General features: G+C 42.9%; 1 protein-coding gene across 7 annotated transcripts in view; it reads right to left on the bottom strand.

Moving 5' to 3' along the window:
• The window catches only part of NTRK3 (neurotrophic receptor tyrosine kinase 3), an 874,029-nt gene that overhangs the window by 293,631 nt on the left and 559,918 nt on the right, over window positions 1-20,480 (bottom strand). For all 7 annotated transcript variants that reach the window (XM_073653278.1, XM_073653277.1, XM_073653281.1 and 4 more), the window contains exon 13: window positions 20,291-20,479. In XM_073653278.1, coding sequence (XP_073509379.1) covers window positions 20,291-20,479 — 189 coding nt within the window. The remainder of the gene's footprint in view (window positions 1-20,290; window position 20,480) is intronic.

Raw genomic sequence — 20,480 nt, 5'->3', positions numbered from 1 at the left:
CCATGGTCCCGAAGCATTTCCTTTGAAAAAATTAAGTGTCTAAACTACAGGTGGTGTAGCTTGCTTAACAGCCGGGATAATCCGCTGACTAGCAGACACTGCTACTAGGCACAAAGTATTTCCTGGGCTAGATGCAGATAAAATTTGTAATTAGATACTCTCGTTGGATGCTGAGAAAGCATTTCATAGAGTCTCCTGGCACGCCATATATGATTCTCTTAAAAAGCTTGGGGTAGGGGTCTAGGGGACCCTTTTATAGCCAAAATCACGGCCCTGTATCACAATACGTCACCTAGGCTGAAGATAAATGGAACTGTAGCACCCTGAGGGCTCGGTTGCTACAGAGGTATTGCACCTCACCCAGAGGTGTGATATCTCACTCTCAGGTAAGGATGGAGTGTGGATCAGGACCTGACACCTGCATGCATTACACCACATTGCCGTGGGGCAGGGCGACCAATATGCCTCTGAGATGGGCATGACAGTCCCTGTCCCTGGCTGGAGTGGGGGGAGGGAACACTGAGGAAGGGGAACCCTGTAGTGCAGGAGCAGGGAGGAAGCAGTTCCTGGGTGCATTGAGAAGGGAGTATAAAAGGTGGGCACCATCTTAGTTCAGTGCAGAGAAGTCTGAGCAGAAGTGGCAGGGAGCAGGGGCTCTGCATGAGCTCTGCTCCGGAGGCGGGCCTAGTAACAGAGGCCCAGGCCTGGAAGAGGGAGAAGGAAGGAAGAGGAGTGGAGAAGGCTCCAGGAACGAGGAATGAAGGGATCCCAGGGGTGCGGACGGGCGAGCCGCCACCGCACGCCCGAATCCACCTGCGTGGAGGGGTCAGGCCAAAGGGGGAGACCGGTCCCCGAAACTAGTGGAGGCAGGAAACGACCCTCAGCTAGAAACCGGAGGCTGTGACATTTTATGTGGCGCAGCCCCTCGCTACACCCGCTAGGAAGGCACCACATAGGGTCAGGGAAACTGGCGCCAAGTTTACCAAGAGGAGGCCCGAGGCAGCCGGACAGAAGGGTTGGTAAGAAAGGCCAGACAAAGGACACACAAAGGGGGTCCTGTGAAGCGCTCCAAAGTTATCTGGGAGTTGTCTGAGCCCCTCACCTGGTGAGCACAGTACGACGTGGGCAGATGTTACCTGCAGACGTGGTCTGGATAATAAGAACTGTGAGTAAAGGCCCTGGACTGCATCACTGACTCCGTGTCGTTACTGCTGCTGCCCTGCACCATCACCCCCATCCTCCGCATACACTGCCCTGAGGCTATACTCCTCCCGTGGGGAGTTATGCTATGCTCTGCTGCACAGACAACACCAGCCTCAGCGGTCTGCCCTGCAGCGGCGGTTCACTCTGACCGCAATCCACGGGTGGCGTAGTCGGACATTTAAACATCAAAACCACATAAATAGTTCCGCCACTGGTTTGACCACCCTGAGTCATGGAACCGGGTCGCCGCCACGAAGACTACAACCACCAGCATCCACCAAAAAGGGTCCGGCTCCGGGTGTCCCAAGGCCCAGGGGGTGCATCAGAACATTTTCATCACCTTTCACAATCACCAATGGGACAAGGCAGGGATGTCCTCTGTCCCCTCTCTTATACATCCTAGTGACGGAGCACCTGCTCTCATCAATTCGCCATAACCCCAATATTAGGTGGATTGAGGTGGGAGGCACCGAGTACAAGTGCTCTCTATTTGCTGATGATGTCCTAGTATATATCACTCAATCACATATATCCATCCATGCTGTTATGGCTGAAATAGATCACTTTGTTACATGGTCAAATTTTAAAATCAATGCAGCGAAGTCTGAGGCCCTTGATGTCTCCCTCCCCAAATCCATATAGGATTCCATCCAGTCCAACTTTCCCTTTGCCTGGCCCTCACAGGGCATCAAATACTTAGGAATTCCTATTCATAGAGACCTCTCCCATCTATGTTATCTTAATTTTGGGCCCATATTTGAACAACTCCATACAGACCACGGTTGGCAAGTTAGAACTGTAAGATTCACTACGTGAACCACTGGTGTTTTGTGGAAAAGCACATGTACACTGCGTTCCAAATTATTATGCAAAAAGTGTTTAGGAGTGATAAGGGAAGAATTTGTTTGTTTGTCAGTTAAACTCATTGATGGTGATGTGTGTCAGGGCTCTTTATATCACTGTAAGCAATTGCAGACACCTGTGCTAATTAGTTTGGCAGGTGTGTCCAATGAAAGGCAAGACTACTTAAGAAGGTTGTCTCACATTATTAAGCAGCCTACATTTTCTGCCAAAATGGGAAAGAAAAAGAATGTGTCGGCTGCTGAGAAGCAACAAATTGTGGAGTGTGTAGGTCAAGGCATGACTACAATCAACATTGTGCGATGATCAGGATGAAGTGTCTTGGCAATCAAGAAGTATGTAGCTGATTCACAGTACACACGTGTGCGTGCTGATAAGGGCAAATTGAGGACTCTTTCCTACAGGCAATTACGTCAGGTTGAAAGAGCAGCGGCAAAAAAGCCTTGTCATAGCAGCAGACAAGTTTTTGAAGCTGCTTGTGCCTCCAACGTCCCCCGAACAACAAGATGCAGGGTCCTTCAGAGGTTTGCAGCTGTGCATACGCCATCCTGTCGACCTCCTCTATCCACTTCACACAAGCAGAAACGGCTCCAGTGGGCCAAACATTACATGAAGACTGATTTCAAAACTGTTTTGTTCACGGATGGGTGCCGTGCAGCGCTCGATGGTCCAGATGGATGGAGTGGAGGATGGCTGGTTGATGGACACCCCACGCAAACACGGCTACAGCGCCAACAAGGAGGAGGTGGAGTAATGTTTTGGGCTGGAATCATGGGGAGAGAGATTGTCGGCCCCTTTAGGATCCCTGAAGGCGCTAAAGATGAACTCCATAATGTATGTGGATTTTCTCAAACAGCACTTCCTGCCATGGTTCAAGAAGAAGAACCGTGTATTTCACAGCAAGATCATTTTTCTGCATGATAATGCACCATCTCATGCTGCACATAAAACATCTGCATCTCTGGCTGATATGGGCATAAAAGGGGACAAACTTATGGTGTGACCCCCATGCTCCCCTGACCTGTACCCCATTCAGAACCTTTGGAGCATCATTAAAAGGAGTGTCTATGATGGCGGGAGGCAGTTCACATCTAAGCAACAGCTCTGGGAGGGTATTCTGTCCTCATGCAAAACAATTGAAGCAGAAACCATCCAAAACCTGACAAATTCAATGGACGAGAGAGTTCAGAAGCTCCTTTCGAACAAGGGGTCCTATGTGAAAATGTAACATCACCTAGAATAAAGTTTTGAGTTGAAAACTGTTTGCTTTCAGTTTCTAACAACCTGCTAATGCTTATAATTTCAAAAATGACCATTTTTTTGGTCTTTATTAAAATGAAAAGGTTGATCGAAAAGTTTGGGGGATCTAAGAGTGTGGCAACCCAGTAGTCATGATTACTTCGAATTCTGACAATATGAGGGTCATGCTGCAGGTAGTGCAGCAAGAAGGCACTTATGTGTCTTGCGCATCTCGGAGCCCCAAAATTATTTTCCGGGCTAGATGCAGCTAAAAATTATTATTAATTTTAAATCTGGTGAAGCTTTAGTATAGATGGCCTAATAGGATCAGTGCTGCACACTGCTACAAAGCCCAAATTATTTTCCAGTCAAGATACAGATAAACATGATTAGTAATTTTAAATCTGGTGGAGCTTATTATAGATGGCCTAATAGAATCAGTGCTGCACACTGCTACAAAGCCCAAATTATTTTCCAGCCAAGATACAGATAAACATGATTAGTAATTTGAAAGCTTAAAATGGTTGGTAGGGTGATTTTAACCAATCATCTAGCTTTTACTCTCCCCAGGATGACACAGGGGTAGAAAAGTCGTTTCGGATCCATGATTTGTTCATCTTTATGAACGTGAGTCTGTCTACATTATCAGTGGAGAGCCGCGTGCGCTTATCTGTCAGCACACCACCAGCAGCGGTGAACACACGTTCAGACAGAACGCTGGCTGCGGGGCATGACAAGATCTCCAAGGCGTAAGTGGCTAGCTCCGGCCATTTATCCAGATTGGAAGCCCAAAAAGAGCAAGGGTCCAGTGACACAGTCGTGGCTTCAATGTTTACTTGGAGATACTCCTGTACCATCGTCTCTAAGCGTTGACTATGTGTCAGACTTCTTGTCTCCTGTGGCCTTGCAAAGGATGGGCTAAAAAAGTGGTGAAATGATTCCGCAAAATTGATGTTACCAGCAGATACTGTGGTTCTGTTACGGTTTGAGTGCTGAACACTTGACGGTCCCACGGTTGGCAAGTTGGAACTGTGAGATTCACTACGTGCACCACTGGTATTTTGTGGAAAAGCACATGTAAGATTCTGCAACAGTCTCTGCTGATACTCCTGCATGCGTGCATCCCTTTCTATGGCAGGAATAATTTCTGCAAATTTACTTTTGTACCGGGGATCTAACAGTGTGGCAACCCAGTAGTCAGGATTATTTCTAATTCTCACAATTCGAGGGTCATGTTGCAGGTAGTGCAGCAAAAAGGCTCTCATGTGTGTTGCGCATCCAGGAGCACCAAGTCCCTGTTGTGTTGGTGGCGAGGTAACAATCATGCTTCCTTCCTCTGTCCTCTCCCCCCAACCTCGCACAACAGAAATGTGATCAAGGTCTCCCTCATCTGATGAGTCTTCCATCAGTTCGTCCTCCACTTCTTCCTGGGCTCCTGCACCTTCCTCACTAGTTTGGCTGCTACCATGCGCCCTGGTAAAACCATCTCCCCCACCCTCACATGCCTGCCGCCTTGGTGCTGCCGACCGTCTGGACCTTGCAGATGTTAGCCCTTCCGCATACAACTCCTCCTCCTCTACTTCCTCCACCTCCTCTTGTGCCACCACCTGACTCCGAATTCTGTTTAACATGTGCTCCAGCATGTAAATCACCGGAATAGTCATGCTGATAATGGCATCGTCAGCACTAAACATCTTCGTCGCCATTTCAAAACCGTGCAGAAGGGTGCATAGGTCCCTGATCTGAGACCACTCATCCAGCGTGATTTGCCCCACCTCTGAATCTCGTTGGCCCAGGCTATACATCAGAACGTATTGCACCAGGGCTTGTCGGTGCTGCCACAGTCGCTGCAACATGTGCAGAGTTGAATTCCACCAGGTATTCACATTGCATTTTAGCCGGTGAAGTGGCAGGCCCAACGACTTCTGTAGAGATGTAAGTCGCTGAGCTGCGGGATGCGAACGGCGGAAGTGAGCACACAGCGACCGTGCCCTCTGCAGAAGGCCATCTAGTCTGGGATAGTGGGCTAAAAATTGCTGGACAACCAGGTTCAACACGTGAGCCATACAAGGCACGTGTGTGACATTGCCCCGGCGAAGGGCCGCACCCAGGTTTGCAGCATTGTCGCACACGGCCTTCCCTGGTTTCAGGTCCAGTGGAGACAACCATTCATGAAATTGGTTCTCCAGAGCTGACCACAACTCCTCAGCTGTGTGACTCACATTTCCCAGACATTTCAATGTAAAAACCGCCTGATGACGTTGAGCCCTACTGCCAGCATAGTAAGGAGGTGTGCAGGATCCCTTCTGCGCAGTTAGAAAGCTTGTCGCATGACCAGACAGGCTTTGGGTGCAGGTGGAAGACCGAGAGGAGGTTGAGGAGGCAGAAGCAGTGAAGGAACTTTGACATAAAGAGGATTGACGCACAACTCGTGGGGACGGCAAGACTTGGACAGCAGCCCCTTGTCCTGCTGTCACCATAGTAACCCAGTGCCAGTCAGCGACATGTAACGCCCCTGTCCATGCCTACTCGTCCAAGTGTCTGTGGTGAAATGCACCCTGTCACACACAGAGTTTCTCAAAGTAGCGGTGATGTTGTGTGCGACATGCTGGTGGAGCGCAGGCACACCTTTCTTTGAGAAGTAGTGCCGACTGGGCATCTGGTACTGGGGCACTGCGACGGACATAAGGTCTCGAAAATCCTCTGTGTCCACCAGGCGGAAAGGCAGCATTTCTGTAGCCAAAAGCTTGCAGATGGTGAAATTCAACCTCTTAGCTTTCTCATGGCTAGGAGGAAATGGTCTTTTACTTGTCCACATCTGAGGGACCGAGGGCTGGCTATTGTGCTTAGACGGGGTTGATAAGGGTGTCCCCGGCAAACTGCCGGTCTGTGAGGAAGATGCAGGCGGACATGTTAGGTTGCCTTGATCCAAAGGTGGTGCTATCGATGTCGGACAGCGCTCAACACCAGCTGGTGTTACCACCTCCAAAGAAAATGATGACCTGCCAATCACGCTGGCTGTTGCGGGTAAAGAGGTGGCAGGTCTGTGCCCCAAAACAGGTGTGACTGCTGTCCCCCCAGTCACAGAGGATGAAGAGGCCGCGGATGCACAAGATATGGCAGACGGCGGTTGGCCCGGCCGGCTAGGCCGCATTGTAGCACACTGAGCTTCCCACTGCAACTTATGCTTCATGTCCATGTGCCGCTTCATGCATGAAGTACTCAAACTATGTATTTTTTGGCCTCTACTTAGCTTTTGCTGACAAATGTTACAGATAACACGAGTTGGGTCATCTTTATCGATCTGAAAAAATGCCCAGGCTATGCAAGGCTTAGCATGCATGCGACCTGAAGAGCCACCACGACTTGTGGTGAGAGGCAGAGTTGTGTTTGAGGATGCAGTTGTTGACGTGCTTCCAGTACTACGTCTCTGTCCAGGAAGGTGCAACCTGACCTCGTCGTCACTAGCATCTTCCTCCACCTCCTCTGCTGACCTCATCTCTTGCCTGACTGTGGGTTGACAGTAAGTGGGATCTCCAACCTCATCATCATCACCCTGTGCGTTATCACACCCGTCGTCCTCAGAGCCAACCTGTTCCTGCCCTGACAAAAAACTAAAGTTGTCGCTCCAATCAGGTATTTGAGTCTTATCATCGTCTTCCTCATTGTCTCCACCAACAGGAGTTACAGTTTGGCACTGAGAGTCTACATTATGGTCAGAACCTTCTGCGTCTGGTCCTGGATCTGACTTATAAAGATTCTGGGCATCAGTGCAGATCATTTCCTCGTCTGGATTCACAGAAGCGCTGGAGTCGACCTCTGATTCCCAGGCTATAGTATGAGTAAACAGCTCTGCAGACTCAACCATCTGTTCTACCTCATACTCAGACGGGCAGCTGGAGATTTGGGAGCTGTGAGGAAGCAAGTGCGATTGGGGTGACACCTTTGAGGACTGGAGTATTTGTGATGTTGAAGTTGATGTGGAGGAGAGCCCACTTAAAGGAGCACTTGATATCCGTTGAAGCACCTGCTGTTTTTGTGCCTCATCTGGAATTTGTAGCGATTGGCGTGGCCATAAGAAAGGGATCTTATCACATTGTCCGCTAAAAGAAGTAGACATTTTAGTTTGGCTGGAAGATGGTCTTTCTTCTGCAGATGTTACTGTTGCTTTTACACCTACCCCACGGACACAAACTTTTTTCCCCTTCCCAACATGCCTATTCCCCTTTCCACCAGCAGCAGGCCTTTTTCCACTCATTTTGGTGGTTAACTAATTCACAACTCTGGAGTTGTTTGCACAAAAAAACAATGGATGGGAACCGAGCAGAGCTGAGTGGCCAAACTGTGGTATTAGGCCAAAACTATTGGCTGGGTTAGATGCAGAAAAAAATTATATTCAATTTGCAACCTGATGGAAGTCTGTATAGATGGATTAATAGAACAAGTCCCACACACAGCTAGAAGCCCAATATTTTTTCAGAGCTAGATGCAGAAAAAAATATATTCAGTTTGCAACCTGATGGAGGTCTGTATAGATGGATTAATAGAACAAGTCCCACACACAGCTAGAAGCCCAATATTTTTTCAGAGGTAGATGCAGAAAAAAATATATTCAGTTTGCAACCTGATGGAGGTCTGTATAGATGGATTAATAGAACAAGTCCCACACACAGCTAGAAGCCCAATATTTTTTCAGAGGTAGATGCAGAAAAAAATATATTCAGTTTGCAACCTGATGGAGGTCTGTATAGATGGATTAATAGAACAAGTCCCACACACAGCTAGAAGCCCAATATTTTTTCAGAGGTAGATGCAGAAAAAAATATATTCAGTTTGCAACCTGATGGAGGTCTGTATAGATGGATTAATAGAACAAGTCCCACACACAGCTAGAAGCCCAATATTTTTTCAGAGGTAGATGCAGAAAAAAATATATTCAGTTTGCAACCTGATGGAGGTCTGTATAGATGGATTAATAGAACAGGTCCCACACACAGCTAGAAGCCCAATATTTCTTCAGAGGTAGATGCAGAAAAAAATATATTCAGTTTGCAACCTGATGGAGGTCAGTATAGATGGACTAATACAACAAGTCCCACACACAGCTAGAAGCCCAATATTTTTTCAGAGGTAGATGCAGAAAAAAAATATATTCAGTTTGCAACCTGATGGAGGTCTGTATAGATGGATTAATAGAACAAGTCCCACACACAGCTAGAAGCCCAATATTTTTTCAGAGCTAGATGCAGAAAAAAATATATTCAGTTTGCAACCTGATGGAGGTCTGTATAGATGGATTAATAGAACAAGTCCCACACACAGCTAGAAGCCCAATATTTTTTCAGAGGTAGATGCAGAAAAAAATATATTCAGTTTGCAACCTGATGGAGGTCTGTATAGATGGATTAATAGAACAAGTCCCACACACAGCTAGAAGCCCAATATTTTTTCAGAGGTAGATGCAGAAAAAAATATATTCAGTTTGCAACCTGATGGAGGTCTGTATAGATGGATTAATAGAACAAGTCCCACACACAGCTAGAAGCCCAATATTTTTTCAGAGGTAGATGCAGAAAAAAATATATTCAGTTTGCAACCTGATGGAGGTCAGTATAGATGGACTAATACAACAAGTCCCACACACAGCTAGAAGCCCAATATTTTTTCAGAGGTAGATGCAGAAAAAAATATATTCAGTTTGCAACCTGATGGAGGTCAGTATAGATGGACTCATACAACAAGTCCCACACACAGCTAGAAGCCCAATATTTTTTCAGAGGTAGATGCATAAAAAAATATATTCAGTTTGCAACCTGATGGAGGTCTGTATAGATGGATTAATAGAACAAGTCCCACACACAGCTAGAAGCCCAATATTTTTTCAGAGGTAGATGCAGAAAAAAATATATTCAGTTTGCAACCTGATGGAGGTCCGTATAGATGGATTAATAGAACAAGTCCCACACACAGCTAGAAGCCCAATATTTTTTCAGAGCTAGATGCAGAAAAAAATTATATTCAATTTGCAACCTGATGGAGGTCAGTATAGATGGACTAATAGAATGATGCTATGCCCAAAAGATTTTACTTCACTAGGTGCAGTAAAAAAATTGGTATTCTATACACAGGTGGTATATCTTGCAACACAGATAGGCTACTCCACTGACTAACACACTCTGCAATAGGCCAAAAAGGATTAGCTTTGCTAGATTCAGCCAAATGCTGTGAAAAAAACTTGCACAGCACTGGCACAGACCTGCCTGGCAAAAACTGATAGGAACTGATGTAACCTAGTCCTGAAAAGGACTCCAATTACAATTAGTCTTTACTCCCACAATCTATCTATTTAAGAGCACAGACCTGCCTGATAAAAGTCGTAGGAAATGCTGTAACCTAGTCCTTAAAAGGACTGCAATCACAACTATTCCCTACTCCCAAGCTATCTGTAGATTTATGCGAAAATTGGCTTGAAATTAACAAGGTATAGCGCACACAGCAACAGCGGTGCCGTCTAACACGCAGCTGCAGCAGTGAGAAAATGGTGGCGACGGGGAAAATGGCTTGGTCTTATAGGGCAAGGACATGTGACATACACTGCCAATGACACATGCCCTTGCTTGTGTGAAAAAAAGCACTTCGCTCCGTGTGTGCGCTGCTGATAGGCTGACAGATTGCACCTCCCCACTGCAAATGCGGGAAAGAGAAAAAAAAATGGAGATCTTCATTGTTCCTGCAGAGATCCATCCCTTGCCCCTCCCCCCACCCCGCTGTACACTCAAACTGCGTATTAACATTAATTTTCATCATTACTGAGAAAAAGTCCAGTTATGATTTTGGTGCACGAACAGTTATCGAACATAACCTCGAACAGCCGAATTTTTCTCAAATTGTTCGTGTTCGCCGAACGGCTCGAACACCGCCCAAAACAGCTCGAATTTGAGATTGGCGAACAGTTCGAGTAGAACAACGCTCATCTCTAGTAATAACTGTTGGACACAGTAATGTTTCTGCCTTGAAATGAGGTTTATTGTATTAACAGAAAATGTGCAATCTGCATTCAAACAAAATTTGACAGGTGCATAAGTATGGGCACCCTTATCATTTTCTTGTTTTAAATACTCCTACCTACTTTTTACTGACTTACTAAAGCACTTTTTTTGGTTTTGTAACCTCATTGAGCTTTGAACTTCATAGCCAGGTGTATGCAATCATGAGAAAAGCTACTTAAAGTGGCCACTTGCAAGTTGTTCTCCAGTTTGAATCTCCTCTGAAGAGTTGCATCATGGGCTCCTCAAAACCACTGTCAAATGATCTGAAAACAAAGATTATTCAACATAGTTGTTCAGGGCAAAGATACAAAAAGCTGTCTCAGAGATTTAACCTGTCAGTTTCCACTGTGAGGAACATAGTAAGGAAATGGAAGAACACAGGGACAGTTCTTGTTAAGGCCAGAAGTGGCAGGCCAAGAAAAACATCAGAAAGGCAGAGAAGAAGAATGGTGAGATCAGTCAAGCACAATCCTCAGACCACCTCCAGAGAGCTGCAGCATCAACTTGCTGCAGATGGTGTCACTGTGCATCGGTCAACTATACAACGCACTTTGCACAAGGAGAAGCTGTATGGGAGAGTGATGCGAAAGAAGCCGTTTCTGCAAGCACGCCACAAACAGAGTCGGATGAGGTATGCAAAAGCGCATTTGGAGAAGTCAATTTCTTTTTGGAAGAAGGTCCTGTGGACTGATGAAACCAAGATTAAGTTGTTTGGTCATACAAAAAGGCGTTATGCATGGCGGCAAAAAAACCACAGCATTCCAAGAAAAACACTTGCTACCCACAGTAAAATTTGGTGGAGGTTCCATCATGCTTTGGGGCTGTGTGGCCAATGCCGGCATCGGGAATCTTGTTAAAGTTGAGGGACGCATGGATTCCACTCAGTATCAGCAGATTCTTGACAATAATGTTCAAGAATCAGTGATAAAGTTCAAGTTACGCAGGGGATGGATCCTTCAGCAAGACAATGATCCAAAACACCGCTCCAAATCTACTCAGGCATTCATGCAGAGGAACATTTACAATGTTCTGGAATGGCCATCCCAGTCCCCAGACCTGAATATCATTGAACGTCTGTGGGATCATTTGAAGTGGGCTGTTCATGCTCGGCGACCATCAAACTTAACTGAACTGGAATTGTTTTGTAAAGAGGAATGGTCAAAAATACCTTCATCCAGGATCCAGGAAGTCATTAAAAGCTACAGGAAGCGACTAGAGGCTGTTATTTTTGCAAAAGGAGGATCTACTAAATATTAATGTCACTTTTCTGGTGAGGTGCCCATACTTATGCACCTGTCAAATTTTGTTTGAATGCAGATTGCACATTTTCTGTTAGTACAATAAACCTCATTTCAAGGCAGAAACATTACTGTGACCAACAGTTATTACATATATCAAATTTTTATAAAACATTAAGCTTAAGATTAATAGGGGTGCCCAAACTTTTTCATATAACTGTATATACATATATATATATATGCAGTATATTGTAGAAAAGCCAGGTAGGAATGGGTTAAATCCTAGCACTACAGGTCTTGATTAGATGCACCTGATTAGCTTTGATGAAGTGCCAGGAAATGGGTTCACCTTCTGTCAGTCTACTGGGGGGTTGAGCAGTGTTTGTTGAAGCTGGTGAGTGATTGATCAAATGAGCTGAAGCTGAGAGAGAGAGACAAGCCAAAGTCTCTCTCTGAATGGAGACTGCACGGATCAGCTAGGAAAGCTGAGCAGTCTGTGTGTTGATGCTGCAGAGTAATGTGTGAAAGCTGCAGCCTGATCATTGTGAACTTTACATGGAGTTGAACACTTCAATTTGAAGCTGGAGTCTCCTGAAGCTCTGGCTGAAGATGATACAGAAACTGGTAGGACTGTACCTCTTGTGTATAAATTTTGCTCGAGGAGAAAGGACTGTAATCTGTTCAGGTGAACCCACACTGACATATGTTCCTGTTGAATGATCTACTTATTTTCTGTTATACCTTTGTGCCCAGAAGAGGCGGTTTTGTGTTTCAATCCCATGGAGTTTTACGAAAGCAATAAAACTGCATGTTTGGACCAAACCATACAGTCTGTGTGAACGCTATCCACTGCTTTGCCTGAATCCCCATTCCCTAATATACATAGATTGATATGTATATTTATTTATTTTTCTCACTTATATAGTGCCATTAATTCCACAGCACTTTAGACATTATGATCACTGTCCTCATTACGGCTCACAATCTATATATATATATTTATATATATATATATATATATATATATATATACAGTACAGACCAAAATTTTGGACACACCTTCTCATTTTAAAAATTTTCTGTATTTTCACTATGAAAATTGTACATTCACACTGAAGGCATCAAAACTATGAATTAACACATGTGGAATTATATATTTAACAAAAAACTGTGAAACAACTGAAAATATGTCTTATATTCTAGGTTCTTCAAAGTAGCCACCTTTTGCTTTGATGACTGCTTTGCACACTCCTGGCATTCTCTTGATGAGTTCAAGAGGTAGTCACCGGAAATGGTCTTCCAACAATCATGAAGGAGTTCCCAGAGATGCTTAGCACTTTTTGGCCCTTTTGCCTTCACTCTGCGGTCCAGCTCACCCCAAACCATTTCGATTGGGTTCAGGTCTGGTGACTGTGGAGGCCAGGTCATCTGGCGTAGCACCCCATCACTCTCCTTCTTGGTCAAATAGCCCTTACACAGCCTGGAGGTGTGTTTGGGGTCATTGTCCTTTTGAAAAATAAATGATGGTCCAACTAAACGCAAACCAGATGGAATAGCATGCCGCTGCAAGATGCTGTGGTAGGCATTCTGGTTCAGTATGCCTTCAATTTTGAATAAATCCCCAACAGTGTCACCAGCAAAGCACGCCCACACCATCACACCTCCTCCTCCATGCTTCACGGTGGGAACCAGGCATGTAGAGTCCATCCGTTCACCTTTTCTGCGTCGCACAAAGACATGGTGGTTGGAACCAAAGATCTCAAATTTGGACTCATCAGACCAAAGCAAAGATTTCCCCTGGTCTAATGTCCATTCCTTGTGTTCGTTAGCCCAAACAAGTCTCTTCTGCTTGTTGCCTGTCCTTAGCAGTGGTTTCCTAGCAGCTATTTTACCATGAAGGCCTGCTACACAAAGTCTCCTTTTAACAGTTGTTGAAGAGATGTGTCTGCTGCTAGAACTCGGTGTGGCATTGACCTGGTCTCTAATCTGAGCTGCTGTTAACCTGCGATTTCTGAGGCTGGTGACTCAGATAAACTTATCCTCAGAAGCAGAGTTGACTCTTGGTCTTCCTTTCCTGGGGCAGTCCTCATGTGAGCCAGTTTCTTTGTAGCACTTGATGGTTTTTGCAACTGCACTTGGGGACACTTTCAAAGTTTTCCCAATTTTTCGCACTGACTGACCTTCATTTCTTAAAGTAATGATGGCCACTCGTTTTTCTTTACTTAGCTGCTTTTTTCTTGCCATAATACAAATTCTAACAGTCTATTCAGTAGGACTATCAGCTGTGTATCCACCTGACTTCTGCACAACACAAATGATGGTCCCAACCCCATTTATAAGGCAAGAAATCCCACTTATTAAACCTGACAGGGCACACCTGTGAAGTGAAAACCATTTCCGGTGACTACCTCTTGAAGCTCATCAAGAGAATGCCAAGAGAGTGCAAAGCAGTCATCAAAGCAAAGGGTGGCTACTTTGAAAAACCTAAAATTTAAGACATATTTTCAGTTGTTTCACACTTTTTTGATAAGTATATAATTCCACATGTGTTAATTCATAGTTTTGATGCCTTCAGTGTGAATGTACAATTTTCTTAGTCATGAAAATATGGAAAAATATTTAAATGAGAAGGTGTGTCCAAACTTTTGGTCTGTACTGTATATGTGTGCATATATATACACACTCAAATGTCATAATATAATGTAAATATAAATATAGACCACATTAGGCCCCGATAAAATAAAAAAGCATATACTTACCTCTCATGGCGCCATTCCAGTGGTGTTGACATTTGCGGTCTCGGGGTTCTCGTACGGTTGTTGTGACACATGAGACCAGTGTCTAATCAGCACTGGAATCACTGTCCCCGCCTTCATGTTCAATTCATATGAAGGCAGGGACAGTGATGCTAGCACTAATTGGGCACCGAGCACACGTGTCACAACAACCGCACAGGAGAACTGGGACAGCGAGTGCCGAGTATAAGCTTTTTTATTTTATCTGGGGCCAAACATGGGATATGAGAGGGAGGTGTAGTGGACAACTTCTTTAAATTTGCAGAAAATAACTTCTTTGCAAATCAAATATTTTGGGGAAAATCGGTGCGAATAGGTGAATTTGAAGTTTGTGATCCACCCATCTGTAGATATGGGGTTAATTCATAATTGTCATTTTTGTGCACCATAACAGCTACCAAAAGTAAAGATAATGCAATAATAATAATGATAATCTATAGTCTTATAGAAAACATCAACATGCTGCATCTTTTCCAGGACTAAAAAAAGTAGCAATTGTAAATGCTGCTAATTAACTGGTGCCAACATGATGTGCTGTCATGATATATAAAAAAAAGTATAATACAACTTACATTTACCTATTTGCTTCATATATAACAAAAATAACAGACGGTGTAGAAGGTTGGGGGCAAATAGTGCTGTAGCTCAAAGGACTTAGTTGCAACTATGACTTCTGTAAACCCGATGACTATGACAATGGCCAGAAATGATTTGCTGCTAATTTACTCACCTGCTTTGATAAGTTTTTACTTTTTAATTGCTTAATTTGCTAAGATCAAGGCAACGCTAAGTAGGATTGTAGACAACCCAGAAGCAACATAGTTGTCCTCATGACCCTTCTCTCTAGCAGTACACTAATGACTGCTACAGTATGAGTGAAACAGAACTGAGACTGGAAATTGTTCCAAGCTGCTTCTATCCCAATATCAGTATCTATAAACCTGTTTTCAATATTTCAGATCTGGCTCTATTACACTGAACTAAGTGGAAACAAATAAGCATCCGTCATCGTGTGCCATAAGCAATTTTTGTTAGCATAAGGTGGACAGAAATCTATATCACGCCAATGTTCTATTAATAGTGTATCAAGGAGTTGTTTTTCACTGGCTGTAACTTAGTAACATTTATTGACATGCCCTTTTATGAAAAAGAAGATGGTAAGCAGAATAAATAGGACGCATGCAAGAACAAAGACTGGAAAATTAAATTTAGTACGTGGAGAAGAGCATTGAGAGTGATATGCGTTATACCTCCTCTACTCCATAAATCTGCTTTAGACAGTTGAAACTGATATCAAATATTAAAGGGGTTGTCCAGTACTTTATATTACCCCCCCCAAAGTATCCCCCAAGGGCCCCTAAGGATTTTTGTAATTACCTTACGTTGCAGATACTGCCTGTGAGCGGCGCTATCACTGGCCGCTCACAGGCATCACGTGACCCCTAGCTGCAGCCGGCTCTTATGTCACGACAAGTGCTGGCAGCAGCCGGGGATCTCTGTCTTCTGCGTTCCACGGTGGATGCCAGGCTGTGGGCGGGGTTACCCCCGCTTCACACCCAGCATCCACCACGCGCTCTGCCTCTCCCCATTCATTGGAAAAGCGCTCGGTGGACGCTTGGTGTGACGCACGGGGTAACCCTGCCGACAACCCAGCAGCGACCGTGGGGACTCCAGCGCTGAGTCACTCCTCACTTGTCCTGACATCAGCATGGGGTCACGTGATGCCTGTGAGCAGCGAAGGATAGCGCCGCTCAGAGGCAGATAAAGCAAAGTAAGGTATTTACAAAAATCCTTAGTGGCCCCGAGGGGATACATTGGGAGGGTAATATAAAGTACTGGACAACTTCTTTAAATGTGATTTTGCTCCTTTCCAATGGAAAGCCTTATCATGAAGATGCACCGATTGCAATTATTTCCAAATATTAAAGGATTTGTTTACTGTCTTCAGCGTAGATCAGAAAAAGGATATACAAAAATGGGAAAAGACTTCCATTTATATGGTTAAATGCCAGCAAGTGTAGGGCAGCATGGAGACACAATGACCAGACTTATAATTATCTGCCGCACTGGGATCTTGTGTTAGAATCTGACCAAGGACAAAATATGTACAGAGTTTGTATATTCTCTCTGTGTTTGTGTGAGCACCCTACAGTACTTCAAAAATATACTGATGGCTTAAATGGCTTATATAATTGGCCCTGATTAATCCACGCATATGTAAGATGAGAAAATTATCTTTTTAGCCCCCATTGGGGGCAGGTACTGATGATCTCAGGTGCTGCAAAAAATATTTAGACACTTTAATAAGTAATGTAAAATAATGTGTCAATTTGTGATAATCAGTCTTGTTGCTTGGTTTTATTATATATTGTAGCAAACACTTACTTTGGCTATATATAAAAAATAGAACAATGATACATGTAATAAGCAATCTAGTATCCGCAAATATTGTAGAAGTTAAAAATTCAAACTTTAATAATGCTTCTTGAAACCAAAAAAAAGCAAGTAGTTATAAAATACACATGGCCTACGTGTCTTGACCCCGATAAATGTTCTTAATAATTCTTGTTTTAATACTCCCAAGTACCGGCTTGGTGCATAGATCTCTGATTAAAGCTGCAAAATTATCTACTACACTGCTGATATTTTCTTGATTTTATGTTATATTTTTATAACTAGAAGACAGGATTTTGCAAACATGTCTGTTTTCTAGAGTTTTTTTCTGCATAGTACTGTGTCTCTATTATTCTTCATAGAAATTTAAGAATAATTCACAAGCGTTGTGAAAATTCCCTTTGCAAAATAGGCATGTCCGTTGGCACTGATGACACTATGAGGAAAGGTCAGACATTATAGTGACACAACTCTTTGATCGGAAGAATGGTAACATCCTGTTGTCACTTTATTCATAAATTTGTAGGAGGAGTAGCAGAAGAAGAGCACAAAGTAAAACAGTAAAAAAAAAATATTTCATAAAGAATGCAGAAAGCAAGACACATCAGAAGAGGCGATAAGTTTCCATTAAAGGTGTGTGCACACATTACCTTTGTCAGGAAGTTTCCGCACAAAATCTGCCTTGAAAAATGCCACAAAAGCATTTCATAAAATGAACATAGGTCTGTTGTGCACATCTTGTCTTATGTCATGACTTTTAAATCGCTTCAGGGTTCGGAACTCCTGAAGCGTTTTAAAGAAGTGACCTATCCATTTTTCACTTGCACTTTTCTGGAGTGGCTTTGCCTTTATAAACACAGTGGTTGTGCCAGTGTCTAAAGGATGCCATGTGCACATACCCTAACACCGAATAATATAATATTCCACCAGAACATGAGCATGGTAAGATCACTGTTGGGATGAACAGTCACTTAGTAGGGTACAACATGGACTAGAGATAGAGGACAAATCGCTAACAATCAAACATATGCAAACAAGGAGAATAAGGCGATCAAAAAAGTCCTCTTAAACTATATCATATGAAAACAGAAAATGTATTCAATAGATAAAAGATTCAAAGATATATGTGACAAGTATAGCCCTCCTGATGAAGGCTCACTGAAACGCACGTTGGGGCGGATGTGCACCCACTCAGCTGTCTACATTATCCCTAGATCCCCTTATCAAAGGTATATATGGACCCTGCGCATTATGCTAACAATATTTACAGATGCATCGGTACAACTATGCAGTGGTATGGATCATAGGTGCTTAAAATGATTGGCTCTTATGATATGCTTTTTTACCTGTAGCTTTATACAACTGGTTGCTTACTGGGTGAACCGCAGGTCCTGTTTGCATGTGCACATGGGTTACGTGTCATTTGTCCCTATAATTGTCACATATATCTTTGAATCTTTTATTTATTAAATACATTTTCTATTTTCATAGAATATAGTTTATGAGGACTTTTTTGATCGCCTTTTTCTCCTTGTTTGCATACCCTAACAGCGGGATAGGATTTTGTTCAAATGACTTTTCTAATATAAAAACTGAGAGAATTAAAAAATTATAATTTTATTCAATTATACACAGAACTATGCAATCATGTACATTTTGTACATTATACCATTATGTACTGCCTGAAGCTGAGTAAATCATATATGTACATTTTCCCTTTCTTACTTGTTTCAACCAAGATACCAGAGTTAAGATATATTGGATCATTTAGCAAGCATGGAGTCTACAGTTGATAAAGAAATAGTCTTCATAATGTTACCCAACTTGAATACCCCCCACTTACTACCACGACCACCACCGCCTTTCTAGGAAGTTGGTAATCTACAAAGTTTAATAAGCTATACAGCAAATGTGTAAGTTGCAAATGTATGTGTTCTAGACCTGAAAACATCCACATATATAAAGGCTAGCCATATTCTTATATTGTGTGGCACAGAACATACTTGTTTTCAATTTCCACTCTTAAAAACCGTAGAGATGATAAGAATTAGTATGACTCTTTTAGAGAAAATTTCAAAGCAAAGCAGACAGTAAAAGTAAAATGTTGATAAAATGCAATAAGCAAAGATAAATGAATGCAGAAAGCAAAGATGAAAGCGAAAGTCCTTGGCCTAATTCACAATCCTAATGAGAACATGACATCAATTCCGTCTCCTGTGACCCAGAAGAACTTATGAAAGTTTCTTTCTCTAGAATGTCCTCACAGAATTTCACCTCAACAGTAGAAAGAAGCCACATAAAGGGAATATAGACGTTTAACCTTGGTGGGGTTACTTTAAAAGTGAGCCATAAGAACATCAACAGTTGTTCTTGCTTTGCATAAGGGATATAGATTCGGAAACTCTCCACCTTATTGGTATGTAATGACATGAGTTTTATGAGCTGATTAAAGTGAAAGAAAGTCTAGAAATTATTTATAAAGTTATTTAGATATTTTTGCATTTCTCCTGTCATTGGGCAACTTGATTGTCGCTTAGAAGGTAGACCAAAAAGCGGGAAGCTTGTGCACTATCTCAAATGACCATTGATCAAGTAAGGTCTAAACTAATAGTGATTGCACTGGTTACAGCTTCAAAAGTTTATGGAAATGGACAATGTAATAATTAGTTTACTGGTTTGAGGATACAATATGTTACATTGTGTTGCCATTTTGCACATTTCAACAAGTAGGTGCACTCATTAATGGCAGTCAGGGGACTGATATGGAGGAAGGGATGTAAAAACATTGGGGCAATATATAACATTCATGGACAAATCAGAACTATAATGGCAATAAAATATTCAACTTTTTACATCAATAGAAATGTAAGCTTTACTCTGCGTTTGATAAATTCTGATAAAAACATAGTTACTTCAATACTTTTGGAAATTTAGGAAGCTTAGCAATGACTCCTATCTAATTGCAGCAATGGTTTACAGTCATACAAAAATTTATCATATTTTGCTTAAAGGAATTGTCCGGTCTAAAACTCTAAGTCTTCAGTTACTCTATGTGACTGCAGACTTGTAAATACTCACATAACAAGCGGTCATGTGCCTGCAAGAATGCAATTTGCATACCTTTAGCAACATTCCGACTAGACTGTATCCAGGCATGCTCACTACATTTGCATTGAGCGAGGCTGGATACAGTCTAGTTGGCATATGACCACATGTATGCAAATCGCATTCTTGTGGTCACACCCCCTCCTCTCCCTGCTCTGGCACCGGAGAATCCTCACAGCGCGCAGACTTGTATTTTTAGACCAAGACAACCCGTTTAATGTGGCTTCTAATGCATTAATGATTACATTTTGCAATATAATATCTTTAATAGAACAAATCCAAGAAAACACCACATATCCCAGCTAAAACTTCAACTACCATCATATACTAATTACTAAATAATTTAATGAGACTTTCCTAGCTATGCTGTTCTCAGTGCTATATTTATAAGAAATGTCATACTTACATGTGTCTGGCTTGTGACAGTTGTGGCCTTGACGGAAATACTGTGGATTTTCAATTACCGGGATTCGAGTCATTCCAATTACGACAGTGTCTGGACCAGCGTCTAAAGAGTTTGGTGTTGTGATGCCATGGTTGATATGATGGAGGGGACTGGCAGAATCTTCTTCTCCACTGATCACAGCAACAGGACC

This window comes from Phyllobates terribilis, unplaced genomic scaffold, assembly GCF_046119375.1.
Source record: "Phyllobates terribilis strain yellow unplaced genomic scaffold, ASM4611937v1 Scaffold_11__3_contigs__length_659146591, whole genome shotgun sequence".
Taxonomy (NCBI): domain Eukaryota; kingdom Metazoa; phylum Chordata; class Amphibia; order Anura; family Dendrobatidae; genus Phyllobates; species Phyllobates terribilis.
The sequence above is the reverse complement of the archived record's forward strand: the minus strand, read 5'-3'. Positions and strand labels throughout refer to the sequence as shown.